Source organism: Manacus candei, unplaced genomic scaffold (assembly GCF_025592945.1).
Source record: "Manacus candei isolate 608988 ecotype Guabito, Panama unplaced genomic scaffold, ASM2559294v1 h1tg000106l, whole genome shotgun sequence".
NCBI lineage: Eukaryota > Metazoa > Chordata > Aves > Passeriformes > Pipridae > Manacus > Manacus candei.
The window spans coordinates 114,914-128,259 of NW_026138154.1; the positions used below are offsets into that span (position 1 = coordinate 114,914).

A 13,346-nucleotide genomic window follows, 5' to 3' on the forward strand; every position below is an offset into this window, starting at 1 on the left:
GTGTTTTCCGGGAGATTCAGGCTATAGGGGGATGTGGCAGCACCAGAGACCCCACAGCCACCCACGGGGCCCCCCCGGCTGCCCGTGTCCCCACAGGGGAGGTCACACCAGGCCCGTGCCCAGGAACAGCTCCCAGAGGACACCTGGGGGGGTCGAGCCGAGTCCCCGAGTGTGGAACCGACTCCCGGCACAATCCCCCAACCCCAACCCCAACCCCACCGGGACGGCACCGTCCCCCACCCTGACCCCACACAGACCCCGAGGAGGAGCCACCAAGCACTTTATTCGGGGGGCTCACAGGGCCACCACGCACTCGGTGCCGGGGTACTCGGGGGGGTTGAGCTCGAACTTCTTCTGGACGTCGTAGGGCAGGAACCGCCCGGCCACGAAGTGCCGGCGGCCCAGGAAGCGCCGGGCACACTCCTTGGGGGCTGCCAGGGACACCAGGACGTCGGGGCTGATCCCACCACTGCCCCCGGACTCCGCGTCCCACCCTGCGGACACACGGACAGGGGCTGACCACGGGGGCACGGCCCACCCTGAGGGGACATGGGGAGGGCTCGGGGGCACCCCAGGGGTCACTTCCCACCTTCTGGGGACATGGGGAGGGAGTGACCCCAGGGGACCTGCCCTATCCCCACCCACACAGGGAGGAGGTGCCCCCAGGGGACACGTCCCACCCTGAGAAGAGGAGACAGAGAGAGGGGCTCGGGGGTGACCCCAGGGGACATTTCCCACCCTGTGGGGACGGGGAGAAGGGGTGACCCCAGGGGATGTGCCCACACAGTGGAGATACAGAGGGGGATCAAGCTCGACACGTCCCACTGTGGAAACACAGAGAGAGGTTCAGGGAGCCACCCCCCCAAAAACACCTCCCACCCTGCGGGGACACAGAGAGGGGCTCGGGGGTGACCCCAGGGGTCGAGGCGCTGCCGGTGGGGGTGGGGAGGGCACGGGGAGGATGAGGAGCGTGTTCCCCCTGCGGCACCGCCCCCGGCCTGGCTCCGCGCGGGGTTTTTCTTGGTGGGGATTCACCAGCGGCCGTGCCAAGGGCTCCTGTTTGCTCCCGCGGCGTGGGGGGGGACACGCCGGGGGGGTGATGTGATGACAATTCCAGGCCTGGCCACCAGACGCCCGGGTGTTTTCAAATTACATCATGTCTCAGTTCGGGGAGTTTGTTATTTACCGTGGATGCCCCGAACGCACCGAGCGGATCCGCCTCGCCCCGCGGGCCCCGCCAGGCTGGGGGGGGACAGCGGGGGGGGCCCCGGGGATGTCCCCACCCTGGGAGGGCACCGCGGGTCCCGGGCACTGCGGTGACATCGCGGAGGGCGCGGTGACAACACCGGGGGGGGGTTGGGGGTGGTGAGGAATGGGAGGAGCGCCGGGTCGGGGGTCCCATCCCGGGGCGGGGGAGGGGGCTGAGCACCTGAGGGCACGTCCAGGCTGACGATGGGGATGCGGATGTGCTTGAGGGTGGCCAGGATGGCGGCGCAGGGCTCCCTCCCCTCGCCCACCTCGGCCTCGGCCCCCAGCACGGCGTCCACCACGGCGTTGTAGGCGTCGTTGATCAGCTGCACCTTTGGGAGGGGGGGGGGACACGCACGGGGGGGTCCCCGCGTCACCCCCCAGCCGGGGACCGGCCCCGGCCCACGCGGGGATCCCGTTTTCCCGCAGAACTGGACTCACCCAGCGGCTACGGCCAAGAAAATTCCCCCCCCCGAGGTGAGGAGGAGGAGGGAGGGGGGGGCGCGGGGCAGAGCCCGGCACGCCGAGACGCGCGGCCGCGGCCAGGGCAGCGATTTTGGGTCAAATTCCTCCCGCCCCGGCCCGGAGGCTTCCAAAAACAACAGAGCCGGTGGCTGGCGGGGCCGCGGCAGCCGCCGCTGGATTTCATGGCATCCCCGGGCTCCCAGCAGAGCCGGGACCGGGCGGGGGGGAAGGGGAGGGAAAAAGGAGGAATAAACTCGGGGCTGTCGGGCTGGGAGTGCGGGGGCTGGGGGGCTGGGGGCCTGGGAGGACTGAGGGGGCCGGGGGGGTCTCACCTCGGTGGGCAGGTAGGAGAGGAAGGGGATGTCCATCTTCTCGCACTGCGTCGTGAAATCCCGGTACAGGGGGTCCGGGGAGCGCTTGGGGTAGAAGATGGTGGGCTCGTAGTCCTGAGGGAGGAGGGGAGGGGTCGGGCTCGGGGTCCGGCATCGCTCGGGGATGAAGGGGAGGAGGAGGAGGAGGAGGAGGAGGGGAGGGAGGTACCCACAAAGCTGCGGAGGTGCCGGGCACACACCAGCCCGATGGCCCCGTTCTGCGCCGGCCCGCACACCACCAGCACCGTGGGCTGCTTCCGGGGCAGCGAGGGCAGCGGGAACGCCTGCGGGACACGGGGATGGCCGGTCACCACCGCCCCGGGGCACCGCGCCACCCCAAAACGGCCCCCGGGCACGGCGAGGGGCAGGGGCGTCGGGGAGGGAGGGGAAGGGGACCCACACGGTGGGGGTGGGTTGGGGATGGTACCCGGGGTGGGACGGGGGTGGCACATGGAGCAGGGTGGGGATGGGGGATGGTGCCCAGGGCGGGACAGGGCATGGGGTGGGATGGTGACAATCCCCAGGGTGGGATGGGGGTGGCACACGTGGCAGGATGGGGATGGGATCCATGGCAGGACAGGGAATGGGATTGGATGGGGGGTGGCATCAATGGCAGGACTCGGGTGGCACCTGGGGTGGGGCAGGACAGGGCCCGAGTGGGATGAGGATGATGCCCAGGATGGGATGAGGATGGTGCCAGTGGTGGGGTGAGGATGGTCCCTACAGCAGGATGAAGATGATGTCCCCGGTGGGATGAGGATGATGCCCACGGTGACATTCCTGCAGTGCCCACGGTGGGATCAGGAGGATGCCCACGGTGGGCTGAGGACTCTGCCCAGGCCGGGCCGGTGCCCGCGGGCCCGGGGGCTCCCCGCCAGCTGCAGGGAGGCGGCTCCGTGCTCCACATACCAGGAGCCTGCCCGGGGACGCTGTTTATGCATTGACGGATTTTTTCCTGCTCACGGAGCCTGGCTCCGGGTCCCGTCCCCCGCCAGCGCCCGGAGCTCCCGGGCCGTGTGAGCCCGGCCCTGCCCCGGCCGCGCTGCCAGCGCCTCCCGGGGACGTGCCCGAGGGGACAATGCCCGGGGACCCCGGCCTGGGGGGGATACCGGGGCTGGGGGTTCTCCCGGAGGAAGAGGAGGATGCTCGGCCCCACGGGGAGGATGCTCAGCCCCCGCGGGGCCGGGGATGCTGCGGCACCGGGGGCAGCCCCGGGGCGGCCCCGAGAGGCTCCAACACCAAAATATTTCTCCTCCTCCTCGGGCAACCCGGCTGCCCTTGGAGAAGGGAAGGGCAGAGCCACCTCCGACGGAAAAGCTGAGGCAGCGGGCGCGGAGCTCACAAAGCTGCCCTTGATGCTGCCCCTCGGCACCTCCCGGCTGCCTCCTCCCCCTCCTCCTCCTCCTCCTCCTGCCTCTCCTCCTCCTCCTCACATCCATCACGAGCACCCGGCGATCCCAGCGAGGGAGGATCACCAGGACCCCCAGAGACCCCCCTCACCTGACCCCCCAGGACGGGCTGAGCATCCCCCCTTTCCATGGGCTGTGACTGAGCCCAATTCCAAGGGGGAACGGTGAATGGGGGGGGTTGAGGGATGCAAAGAAACCCCCCAGGGAGAGGCTGAAGCCCTGGCACAGCCACAGCATCGCTGCCCACCGGGCTGTGCCACCAGCCCTGCTGTCCCTTGTCCCCACACCTCGGTCCGGAGTGGGAGGGAGACACAGCCGGGGGGGGACAGCACAGGGGGACAGGAGGAGGGGGGGAGAGCAGCTGGCAGCAAAGCCCCCGGCCCTGGTGGGGTGTCCCCAGCCCTAAGGGGGTGTCCCCAGCCCCAGTGGGGTGTCCCCAGCCCCCCTGGCCACCTCACCTTGGTGACAGCCACGGCACAGGCGTGTCCCCAGATCTCGATGAGCTGCTGCCTCCCAAACCGATAATCCTCCAGCAGCTCCTTCTCCATGGCCTCGGCCTCTGCCTTGCTGGGGAGGGGGAGAGGGCACCAGTGAGCAGGGGGAGGAGAGGGGTGCCCCCCACCACCCACGGGAAGGATTTGGGACCCCACTCTGCCCCCAGGGCGCTGGGCAGGGGGGCTCAGGGTCGGGGGCTCGTAGGGCGTGGGGTGGGCACGGCCGGGGGCTCGGGGAGGGGGCCGGGCTCGGCTGGCACGTTCGGGGGCCCAACCCCGCGGGTGAGGGGGGGCTGGATCCGTGCGAGGCACGGCCCTGGCAGCGCCCCCGGGCTCGTGGGGCTCGGGCTGTTACATAAAAGCGAACAATGCTGCGGTTGTTCCGTCGCTGCCGAGCCGGGAGTTGGCAGGGCCGGGAGCCGCTGATGGGACAATAATTGCTCACATCTGTTGGCTTCACCTGCGCGGCTGGAACGGGCCGGGCCGGCGGCGGGAGGGAGCCTGGGATCTGACCCCCGGGAGAGGCACAGGGAGGGAACCCACGGCCCTGCGGGGAGCTGGGGGGCACCAGCCCCCGCCCTGCCCCCGTTTTGGGAGGCACACTCACATCTCGCTCAGTCCCAGCCATGGAGAGGGGACCTGCCACCCCCCCATGGGCAGGGATCGTGCGGTGCTCCTGGAGCTGGAGGGGCCTCGGGTTGGAATCCCTGGCTGGGGTCCCTGGTTGGGATCCTTGGTTGGGTTCCCTGGTTGGGTTCCCTGGTTGGGATCCCTGGCTGGGGTCCCTGGGTGGGATCCCTGGTTGGGGTCCCTGGTTGGGATCCCTGGGTGGGATCCTTGGTTGGGGTCCTTGGTTGGGTTCCCTGGCTGCTCTGGGTGTCCTGGCAGAGCCCAGGGACCATTTGGATCGGGCATTCCCTTGTCATTCAGGCAGACCCACAGTGAGCCCTCCTCCCTGTCCCCCATTCCTGCATCCCATCCCCTGCCTGTCCTGAAAAATCTCCCAGAAAAACTTCATCCCTTTTCCCATCTCCTCCATCCCATCCCATCCCATCCCACCCCATCCCATCCCATCCCATCCCATCCCATCCCATCCCATCCCATCCCATCCCATCCCATCTCATCCCTTCCCATCCCATCCCATCCCATCCCACCCCATCCCAGTCCCCAATCCTTTGGTGCCCTCTAGTGAGTCCCAGCCCGGTCCCAGCCCCACACGGGGGTCCGGGGGGAGAACAAGGGGGGGCCGTGGTGCTCAAACGGAGCCGCGCTGTCCCGGTGTCCCCCCCCCGCCGAGCGGGGCCGGGGGGGCCGGGAGGGGGTCGGGGGTGGGGCCGGGCACAGCTGTGTGTGTGTTGTCCCTCTCCCAACAAAAGGCACGTGTCCGACAAAATTCCCCACGTCTGTTCCCGGGAGAACATTATCCATAATCGCTGCTGGCAGGGAAAATGCTGGGCGCCGGCCCGGGCTGGCTCCCGCTGGCCTGGCAGCGTCCCCAGGGAGGGGACACACGTCACGGGGCTCCCTGGGATCGCCGCCCACCCCGGGAGCAGCGACCCCCCCCCTCCCCGAGGGCTCCGGGGTCACCTCCAGCCCTCCCCGCTCCCCCCGGGATCTGCGGTTTGGCTTCGCTGGAATGCCGCTCCTGGAATGCCGCTCCCGGAATGCCGCTCCCGCTCCCCCCGGAGCGCAGGGAGACCCAGCAGAGCCCAGTTCAACCCAGTCCAACCCAGTTCCCGGTGCCTCCAGGGGCTGCTGCGTGTCCGCGGCTCTGCGGGGTTGGGGCGGGAGCGAGAGGAGCCGAGGGATGAGGGGACGAGAGGATCCCTGAGTGTCCCTTCCCGTATCCCGGTTCCAGGACACCGCGGGCGCTGCATCCCCGATCCGTGTCTGCTCTCTGCATCCCGGCATCACATTCCCGTTCCATATCCCAGTTTTACATCCCAGTTCTGCGCCCCAGCTCCGTGTCCTCCCTCTCCCTGCATCCCAGCATCGCATCCCTATCTCTGCATCCCAGCATCGCATCCCGGTCCCGCATCCCGCCAGCTCCGCCTCCCCCCTCTGCATCCCAGCTCCACATCCCAGCCCCGTATCCCGGCTCCATCTCCCGTTCCCGCCGCTCGTTCCCCCCCCCGGCCCCGCTCGGCTACGGGACCCCCCCGACCCGCCCTGGGTTGCAGCGGGGGGTCCCCCGCGCACCCCCCGAGCCGGTCCCGGGATCCCCGGCGGGTCCCCCCGCTCCGCTCCCGCTGCCGGAGCATCCCCGCCGCAGCCATGGAGACCCGGGATGCGGTTTCCCTGGCAACGGAGGCTCCGTGGGTACCGACCCCCCCCCCGCCCCCGCGGCTCCTTGGGGGGGATCGTCCCGGGGGACGCGCGCGGGGACCGGGAGGGCCCGGGAGCATCACGGAGGGCAGGAGCCCACCCGGGGGGCGTCCCGGGGCTGCGGGGGGGTCCCGCCCCACCGGCGGGACCGCGGGAGCCCCCAGCACCCCCCCGGGTCCCCACCGCGTTCTGCGGGGCTCCGGCACCGGCCACGACCCCGCGGGACCGGCCCGGGGCGAGCCGGGGGTCGGCGGGGGGGTCCCGGCGGCGAATCCGGTAACCCCAGAGAGAGGCGCCGGCGCGGCGGGACCCCGGGACCCTCCGGAGCTCCCGGTTCTCCCCCGCGCGGCCGGGGGAAGGGGTGGGGGGCTCCCCGGAGGGACCCCCGGGCTCACCTGAGGTACCGGGGGGGCTCCCGGGGAGGGCAGGACGCGGAGCTCATGGTGGGCGGCGGCACCGGGAGCGGCGGCGGGACGGGGACCCCCGGGGGCTGGAGAGGAGCCTCAGGTGGAGCGGGACCCTCGGGAGCGGCGCGGACCCTCGGACGGAGCAGCGCGGACCCCCCGGCTGGAGCGGATCCCCCGGCGGGAGCGGATCCCTCGGGAGCAGCGCGGACCCTCCTGCCGGCCCGGCCCCCTCGGCGGGACTGGCGCGGCCCCCCCGGGGACCCCCGGCTGGAGCGGCCCCGGTGCCGCCCGGGGGGAGGCGGCTCCCGCTGCCCCCGCCCCCTCCGCGGGCATCGCTCCGGCCCCTCCCGGGAACGGGAACACCGGCCGGGATTCCCGCGATTCCCGCAGGATGCGCGTGGGGGGGGGGTGTGGAAGGGGGTGGGAGCAGCTGGGACCCCGCTGGGACCCCGGGAAGCCCCTTCCTTCCCACCCCTGAGCGAGGGGAACGTGTCAAAATTGTGCTCAACACCCAAACTCGGTGGGTTTTCACCCACCGTCGCTCCGGTGGGATCCACACCCATGGGATCCATATCCATGGGATCCACATCCATGGGATCCATATCCATGGGATCCACACCCATGGGATCCACATCCATGGGATCCATATCCATGGGATCCATATCCATGGGATCCATATCCACGGGATCCACACCCACGGGATCCACACCCACGGGATGTGTGAGCGCAGGGGGAGCTCAGAACCCCCCTGGCCCCCCCAGTGACACCGAGGCAGGGAGGGGGGACAAGGACACTGCCACTGGCTGCTTCCTCCATCCCACATTCCCACCCCGATTCCCGGGCAGGGAAGCCCAGGAAACACCATCCCACATTCCCATCCTGATTCCCGGGCAGGGAAGCCCAGGAAACACCGCGGGAGACACTGAATTCCCGGCGGGGGACACGGGGGTGTCCAGGAACACACAGGACACGGGATCCACGTGGTTTAATAACAGGTTTAAAGAACAGGCGGCACCCGGAGCCCGGGAAGCGCCGGGACGGGGAAAAACAACCCAGGAAAGGCTGGAACAAGGGGAGGAGGAGCCCGGGAAGGGGCGGCTCTCAGACATAGTACTGCAGCCCGAACTTCTCGTTGTCCATCTCGGCCGAGGGCCGCAGGTAATAGAGCTCGTCCACCGTCGGGGGCACCCAGCGGTCCGTGTGGAACACCGACTCGCCCACCTGGAAGGCAGGGAGCGCTGGGAGAGGCGGGAGCAGCCGCCTCGGGGGGCGGGATCAGGGACCCTCCACCCCCCCCCCCCCGCTCCAAGCGCTGCCGGGGGGAAGGAGCATCACTGCCCGTTCTGGGGGGGCTGCTCGGAGCCCGGGTGATCTCAGCCTTCCAGGGGGTGACACGGCGCCAAACCCACTGGAATGGCCGGTTCCCAGCCCGCGGGATCACGGAAGGGCAGCCCCCCCCCCGCGGCCCCCCCATCCTCCCTGCCGGGAGTCACAAACCTTCCAGCCGGGAACGTCCCTCATGATTTTGGCCTCCTCGTCCAGGTTCTGCCGCAGCAGCCGGAGGGTTCTGCGGGACAGGGGGGGCTGAGCGGGGAACCGGGAGGGGACACAGCGCCCGGGGGGGGTCCCCGAGGCCTGGGGGGGTCCCCAGCCCCCCGTACCTGCGGTCAGACTCCGCCTGCAGCAGCGGCATCAGCGCGATCCGAGCCTCCAGCTCCTCGATCAGCAGCCGCCTGCGCCGGGATTGGGGGGGTCAGGGGGGTCTGGGGGGGTCCCTGGGATACAAGGGGGCACTGGGGGGGGGCTGGGAAATCTGGGGGGACCCCACGGCTGCAGGGGGGCACTGGGGGGATCTGGGGGAGACTGGGAAGGGTCAGGGGGGTCGCTGGGCTGCAGGGGGGCACTGAAGGGGGGCTGGGAAAGCTGAGGGGGGTCCAGGGTCCAGGGGAGAACTGGAGGGTGCGAGGGGGGAAGGGACGGATTGGGGGGTCCTGGGGTTCGGGGGGGCACTGGGGGGGCTGGGGAGGGGGGACTGGGGTACAGGAAAGGAGGCCGTGAAGGGTTTGGGGTCCCGGGGTACAGGGGGGGGGCTGAGGGGGTCGGGGAGAATCGGGGGGGGGTCCCTGGGCTGCTGGGGGGGGCTGGGAAAGCTGGTGGGGGGTGCGGGGTACAGGGAAAGGGTCCCGGGGAGCACTGGGGGGGGGGGGGGTCGGGACTCCCCGGGCATGTGGGAAAAGCACATCCCGAGCAGGGACCGCAGCAGAGCCCCGGGAACGGGAAAACCCGCGAGCCCAGAGGAGGGTCTGTGTGTGCGGGGGGAACGGGGAACCCCCGGGGCTGGACGGGGAGACCCAGGGCGGGAAGCTCCAGGATCCCCCCGGGCGTCACCTGCGCTCGCGGTTCCACTTGATGATGGTGTAATAGCCCAGCAAGAGGCTCCCGACGCCGATGGCGAACAGGCTGTACCCTGGGGGCGTGGGGGGGGCGCGGTCAGAGCGGCGCCGGGGCCGGGATGGGCCCCCCCGAGCGACGCCCCCCGAGCCCCGAGGGGACCCCGGCGCCCACCTGAGAGGCCCCTGCGCGGGAGGTGCCGCTTGTAGTCGATGGGGCCGTACCCGCCCGGCGGGGCCATGTCCTGCTTCACCTTCGGCGCCGCCATCGCGGCGCTCCCCTCGTGACGTCACTGCCCCGCGACTCGCCGCGCGGGAGCCACGTGACCCCCGTCACGTGAGGGAGGAGGGGGCGCGGCTTAAAAGGGCAACGCGCGGATTTAAAAGAGCAACGCGGAGAGTGGGGCCCGGAGCGGGGGGTTTGGGGCCGGGGGGTCCCGGAGGGGCGGGTTTGGAGCCAGGCGGGATCCAGCGCTCCTCTGGGATCGCTTTCCCACCCAGCGGGCTCCAGCACTTCCTTGGGATCATCTTCACACCCAGCCGGATCCATCATTTCTCTGGGAGCATCTTCTCACCTCATGGGCTCCATCACTTCTTCGGGATCACCTTCCCACCTGAGGGGCTTCCTTGGGAGCATCTTCCCACCCAGCAGGCTCCTTCACTTCCTTGGGAGCATCTCCCCACCCAGCAGGCTCCTTCACTTCCTTGGGAGCATCTTCTCCCACACAGGGATCCATCCTTTCTCTGCGAGCATCTTCTCACCCAACTGGATCCGTCATTTCCTTGGGAGCACCTTCTCTCCCCACGGGCTCCACCACTTCTTTGGGATCACCTTTCCACCTGATGGGAACTACCGCTTCCTTGGGATCACTTTCCCATCCAAGAGAATCCATCGGTCGCTTGGGAACATCTTCCCCCCAATGGGATCCATCGTTTCCCTGGGATCGTCTCCCACCCACCGCAGGGTCGGGATTGGCACTCGGAGCACGTCTGGCAGGAGGCTCCACGAGGACTGGGGGGGTTTCCAGCTCCACCCAGTATGACCAGTCAGTGTCCCAGTATGTCCCAGTCCCCCAAACAGCCCAGGCTTGATCCAGCACGGGCGGGAATCCCAAGTTTCTGAGGTTCCTTGGCAATCCAGCCACGAGCTGCCCACGGAATCTGGGCTGAAAAATAAAAAAGGATCAGGTTTTTTTCCCCCCCCTTTCACCCTGGGCTTGACCCGGAGCAGGATCCACGTCCCATCTTCCCTCTCTGTTCCCAAACCGGGATTTTACCCGGAACTGGGGACAAAACCAATCTGGGAATGTTCCAGTTTGCCACGAAATCCCGCCGTCCTCATCCCGGGGGGAGGGATCCAACGGCCCCCTGAGCTATCCTGGGATGTTCAGATGAATTCCAAAGGGGATCCGAGTGGCGGAGCAGCAATTCCAGGCGGGAAGAAGGGCTGAGGAGGTGGCTGGGTCTCGTTTCCACATGTTCCACACCCCGGGATGGCACCTGGGAGGGTGTTCCCTCCACTCATTTCAATCCACAGAAATTTCAAATTCCACAGAAATTCCGGATTTTTGTCTTCTCCTTTCCCTGTTCTCCCATCAACCTGGTTTGGGTTTTTTTGGGGAAGGAACCTTGGCAGAGGAAGGAGCAGATCCAAACCCTCGTCCCACCGCTCCGGGAGATGCATCCCGACCCCGAAATCCTCGGAATAAGAGGCAGATCCAAGTGTTTCTCCATTTGTTTATTGTCCTTCCAATACTGAAACCCCCTCACAATACAGTTATGGATTAATTATTGATTCCAGATCCTCCTGCTGCTGAGACTGTCAGGGTTTAGTGGGAAATTATTATCATTTATTATTATTATTATTATTATTAAATGTCGGGGTTGTTATGGGAGATTTGGAGTCACAATAAATCCAAGGGACAAACCCCCACCCTGTGCTCCCTCCTTCCAAAAGGAGAGGGAAAAATGAGCCAAATTGGTTTTTTTTGATGAGCTCTCCCTAAATTTGCTCCATTCCACTCCCTCCTGCGGCCCAAATCCCTCATTTGCCACTTCGGGAATTTAATTTTTCCTCAATAAGCCAGAAAGAAAAAGTTCTAACTGGGTCTGAGAATCCAGAGGGAAATGCAGGGATCCCAAAACGATGCTAAAAACACCTGTAGAAACAAAAAAACCCAACCCCAAACGAGCTCGGATTTATGATTATCCAAGAGTTTTCCTCACCATCACAGCGGGAATGGCAGGTCCAGGAATCCCTGGAACACAAAAATGAGTGAAGTCCCGTTTTCCACGAGCTGGAAAGGCTGAGGACACAAAGGAGGAGGTTCAACCCTCTCTGTTTTCAGCGCTGAAACTGGAGAATAAATTAATTATATTTATATTTATATATATATATATATATATATATAAAAAAAAGAGAGAACGAAATCCAAGAAAAACCACACGGCTCCCAAAATTTCCAACACGGGTTTCCAATGAAAATCCGGGGTTTATTTCACAAGTTGCTAAAATCTAAAGTACAACAGTCGTTTCCCATTATTTTAGTCACTGGCTTAGAAAATTCCCGTCGTCGCGACGTCGCCGAGGGAGGAGGTTTGTTTTTTATGGCTTTGTGGGAATCCCTCGATCCCTCTCCCCAGGAGAGGCGGGAGCCGGACCCCCCCCGGAGCAGCTCATGCAGCGAAGCAGTGGAGGGGCGGGAAAACGGGATACGAGGCCGGATGTTCCACCCGGAGGGTTTTCCGGGGCCGGATATTCCACCCGGGTTTTCCGACGGAGAGCGGAGTCCAACGGGAGGTTTGTGCCGCTCCAGGAGGTGATTCCCTGACAGATCCAACAGCCCTCAGGGACTCAGGAATCCCAAAGGTGATCCAAGAGCCCTCAGGGATTCAGGAATCCCAAAGGTGATCCAAGAGCCCCTTTGGAATCAGAAATCCCAAAGTCCTCAGAGATTCAGGAATCCCAAAGGCCTCAGGGATTCAGGAACCCCAAAGGTGATCCAACAGCCCTCAGGGATTCAGGAATCCCAGAAGTGATCAAAGAGCCCTTTTGGATTCAGGAATCCCAAAGGTGATCCAACAGCCCTCAGGGATTCAGGAATCCCAGAAGTGATCCAAGAGCCCTCTGGGATTCAGGAATCCCAAAGGTGATCCAACAGCCCTCAGGGATTCAGGAATTCCAGGTGATCCAACAGCCCTCAGGGATTCAGGAATTCCAGAGGTGATCCAAGAGCCCTCTGGGATTCAGGAATCCCAAAGGCAACAAGAGCAGTAGGAATAACCCCAAGATTTGTTCCTAAGTTTGTGTCTAACCCCCCCCCCTCCACGATTCCCAAGGATTTCCCCTCCAGGCAGGCCCATGATGGGAATATTCCTTTTCACTGAGATTTTTTTTGTAGGTTTTTTTTTTTCCCCATGTTTCTGTGGGGTTTTCTTCCGGCAAAAAGGAGAACAGGAGGATGAGGAGGAGGTTTGGAAAAACTGTATTAAAGTGTTTGAACAACTCTTTCAAACCTGACCGAGCCCAGTCCCACAACACCCAACTCAACCCGAGGCCCCGAAGGAAAAGCCTCTCTCCCGGAATTCGCACATGGATCCACTTCAACCCTTCCCGAGATTCATCCACGATTTGGCAGAAACAAACCAAACCAACCCCCCGGATCCCCCGCGGCACTCCCGGGAAACCACGTCAGAACCGGCTGGAATCCCAACAGCCTCATTCCCTGCTGGATTTCGGGGGGGTTTCAGCCTCGTCCCATGTAGGATTTTTCCCCTTCCCTTTAAAATAAAATCTCTCCCGACCCCCTAAAATAGTATTTTGGGGATTTTTACTCTCAATTACACATGAAGAAATTCGGGATATAACACTTTTTTAAGCCTGGACGCACAAAACCTGTTTTGCTTTTCAGTTCCAAACCTTAAAACTAAAATATCCCCGATCCTTTTAAGGCTTCTTTTAAATTCTCCACGTTGGGCTGAAAATCCCGTTTCCGAGCACTGGGCTGGTGGGATCCCAGAAAGGTTCTGACGTGGCTTTTGTAACATTTGATTTTATATTTTCTGCCCCTCTTTCGCTCCCCGTTGGTTTGTTTTTTTTTGTTTTCCCCAGAATCATCCAAAGTTGTTCCCCGACACTGGAAAATTAATTGGGAAGTTGCCCAGGTTTTCCCCACAAAAAAAAAAAAAAAAAAAAAAAGGTTTCTGGATTTTAATTTGAGGAGTTTTCCTTGGTTTTT

At 64.9% G+C, this 13,346-nt stretch overlaps 2 protein-coding genes and 1 long non-coding RNA gene across 4 annotated transcripts; 1 reads left to right on the top strand and 2 right to left on the bottom strand.

The window, feature by feature from the left end:
- Positions 1-294: 294 nt before the first annotated feature.
- YJEFN3 (YjeF N-terminal domain containing 3) lies at positions 295-6,811 on the bottom strand. Its single transcript, XM_051769225.1, has 6 exons — positions 6,708-6,811; positions 3,952-4,060; positions 2,258-2,368; positions 2,046-2,159; positions 1,430-1,580; positions 295-494 (listed from the first exon to the last, which is right to left on the bottom strand). Exons 1-6 carry the CDS (start codon positions 6,752-6,754, stop codon positions 295-297), a joined length of 732 nt encoding a protein of 243 aa, XP_051625185.1. The 5' UTR covers positions 6,755-6,811.
- Positions 6,812-7,689: 878 nt separating this feature from the next.
- On the bottom strand, positions 7,690-9,432 carry NDUFA13 (NADH:ubiquinone oxidoreductase subunit A13). Of its 2 annotated transcripts, XM_051769252.1 has the most exons (5): positions 9,285-9,432; positions 9,108-9,186; positions 8,381-8,452; positions 8,217-8,286; positions 7,690-7,940 (listed from the first exon to the last, which is right to left on the bottom strand). In XM_051769252.1, the coding sequence occupies exons 1-5, from the start codon at positions 9,376-9,378 to the stop codon at positions 7,821-7,823; spliced, it is 435 nt and encodes a 144-aa protein (XP_051625212.1). In that variant the 5' UTR covers positions 9,379-9,432; the 3' UTR covers positions 7,690-7,820. The 2 variants fall into 2 exon arrangements, with proteins under 2 accessions (XP_051625212.1, XP_051625213.1); XM_051769253.1 differs by lacking the exon at positions 8,381-8,452.
- A 2,508-nt stretch (positions 9,433-11,940) lies between these two features.
- LOC127461409 (uncharacterized) lies at positions 11,941-12,539 on the top strand. Its single transcript, XR_007900063.1, has 3 exons — positions 11,941-11,977; positions 12,016-12,143; positions 12,344-12,539. It is a non-coding gene; the product is annotated as an uncharacterized LOC127461409 (long non-coding RNA).
- Positions 12,540-13,346: the final 807 nt, after the last annotated feature.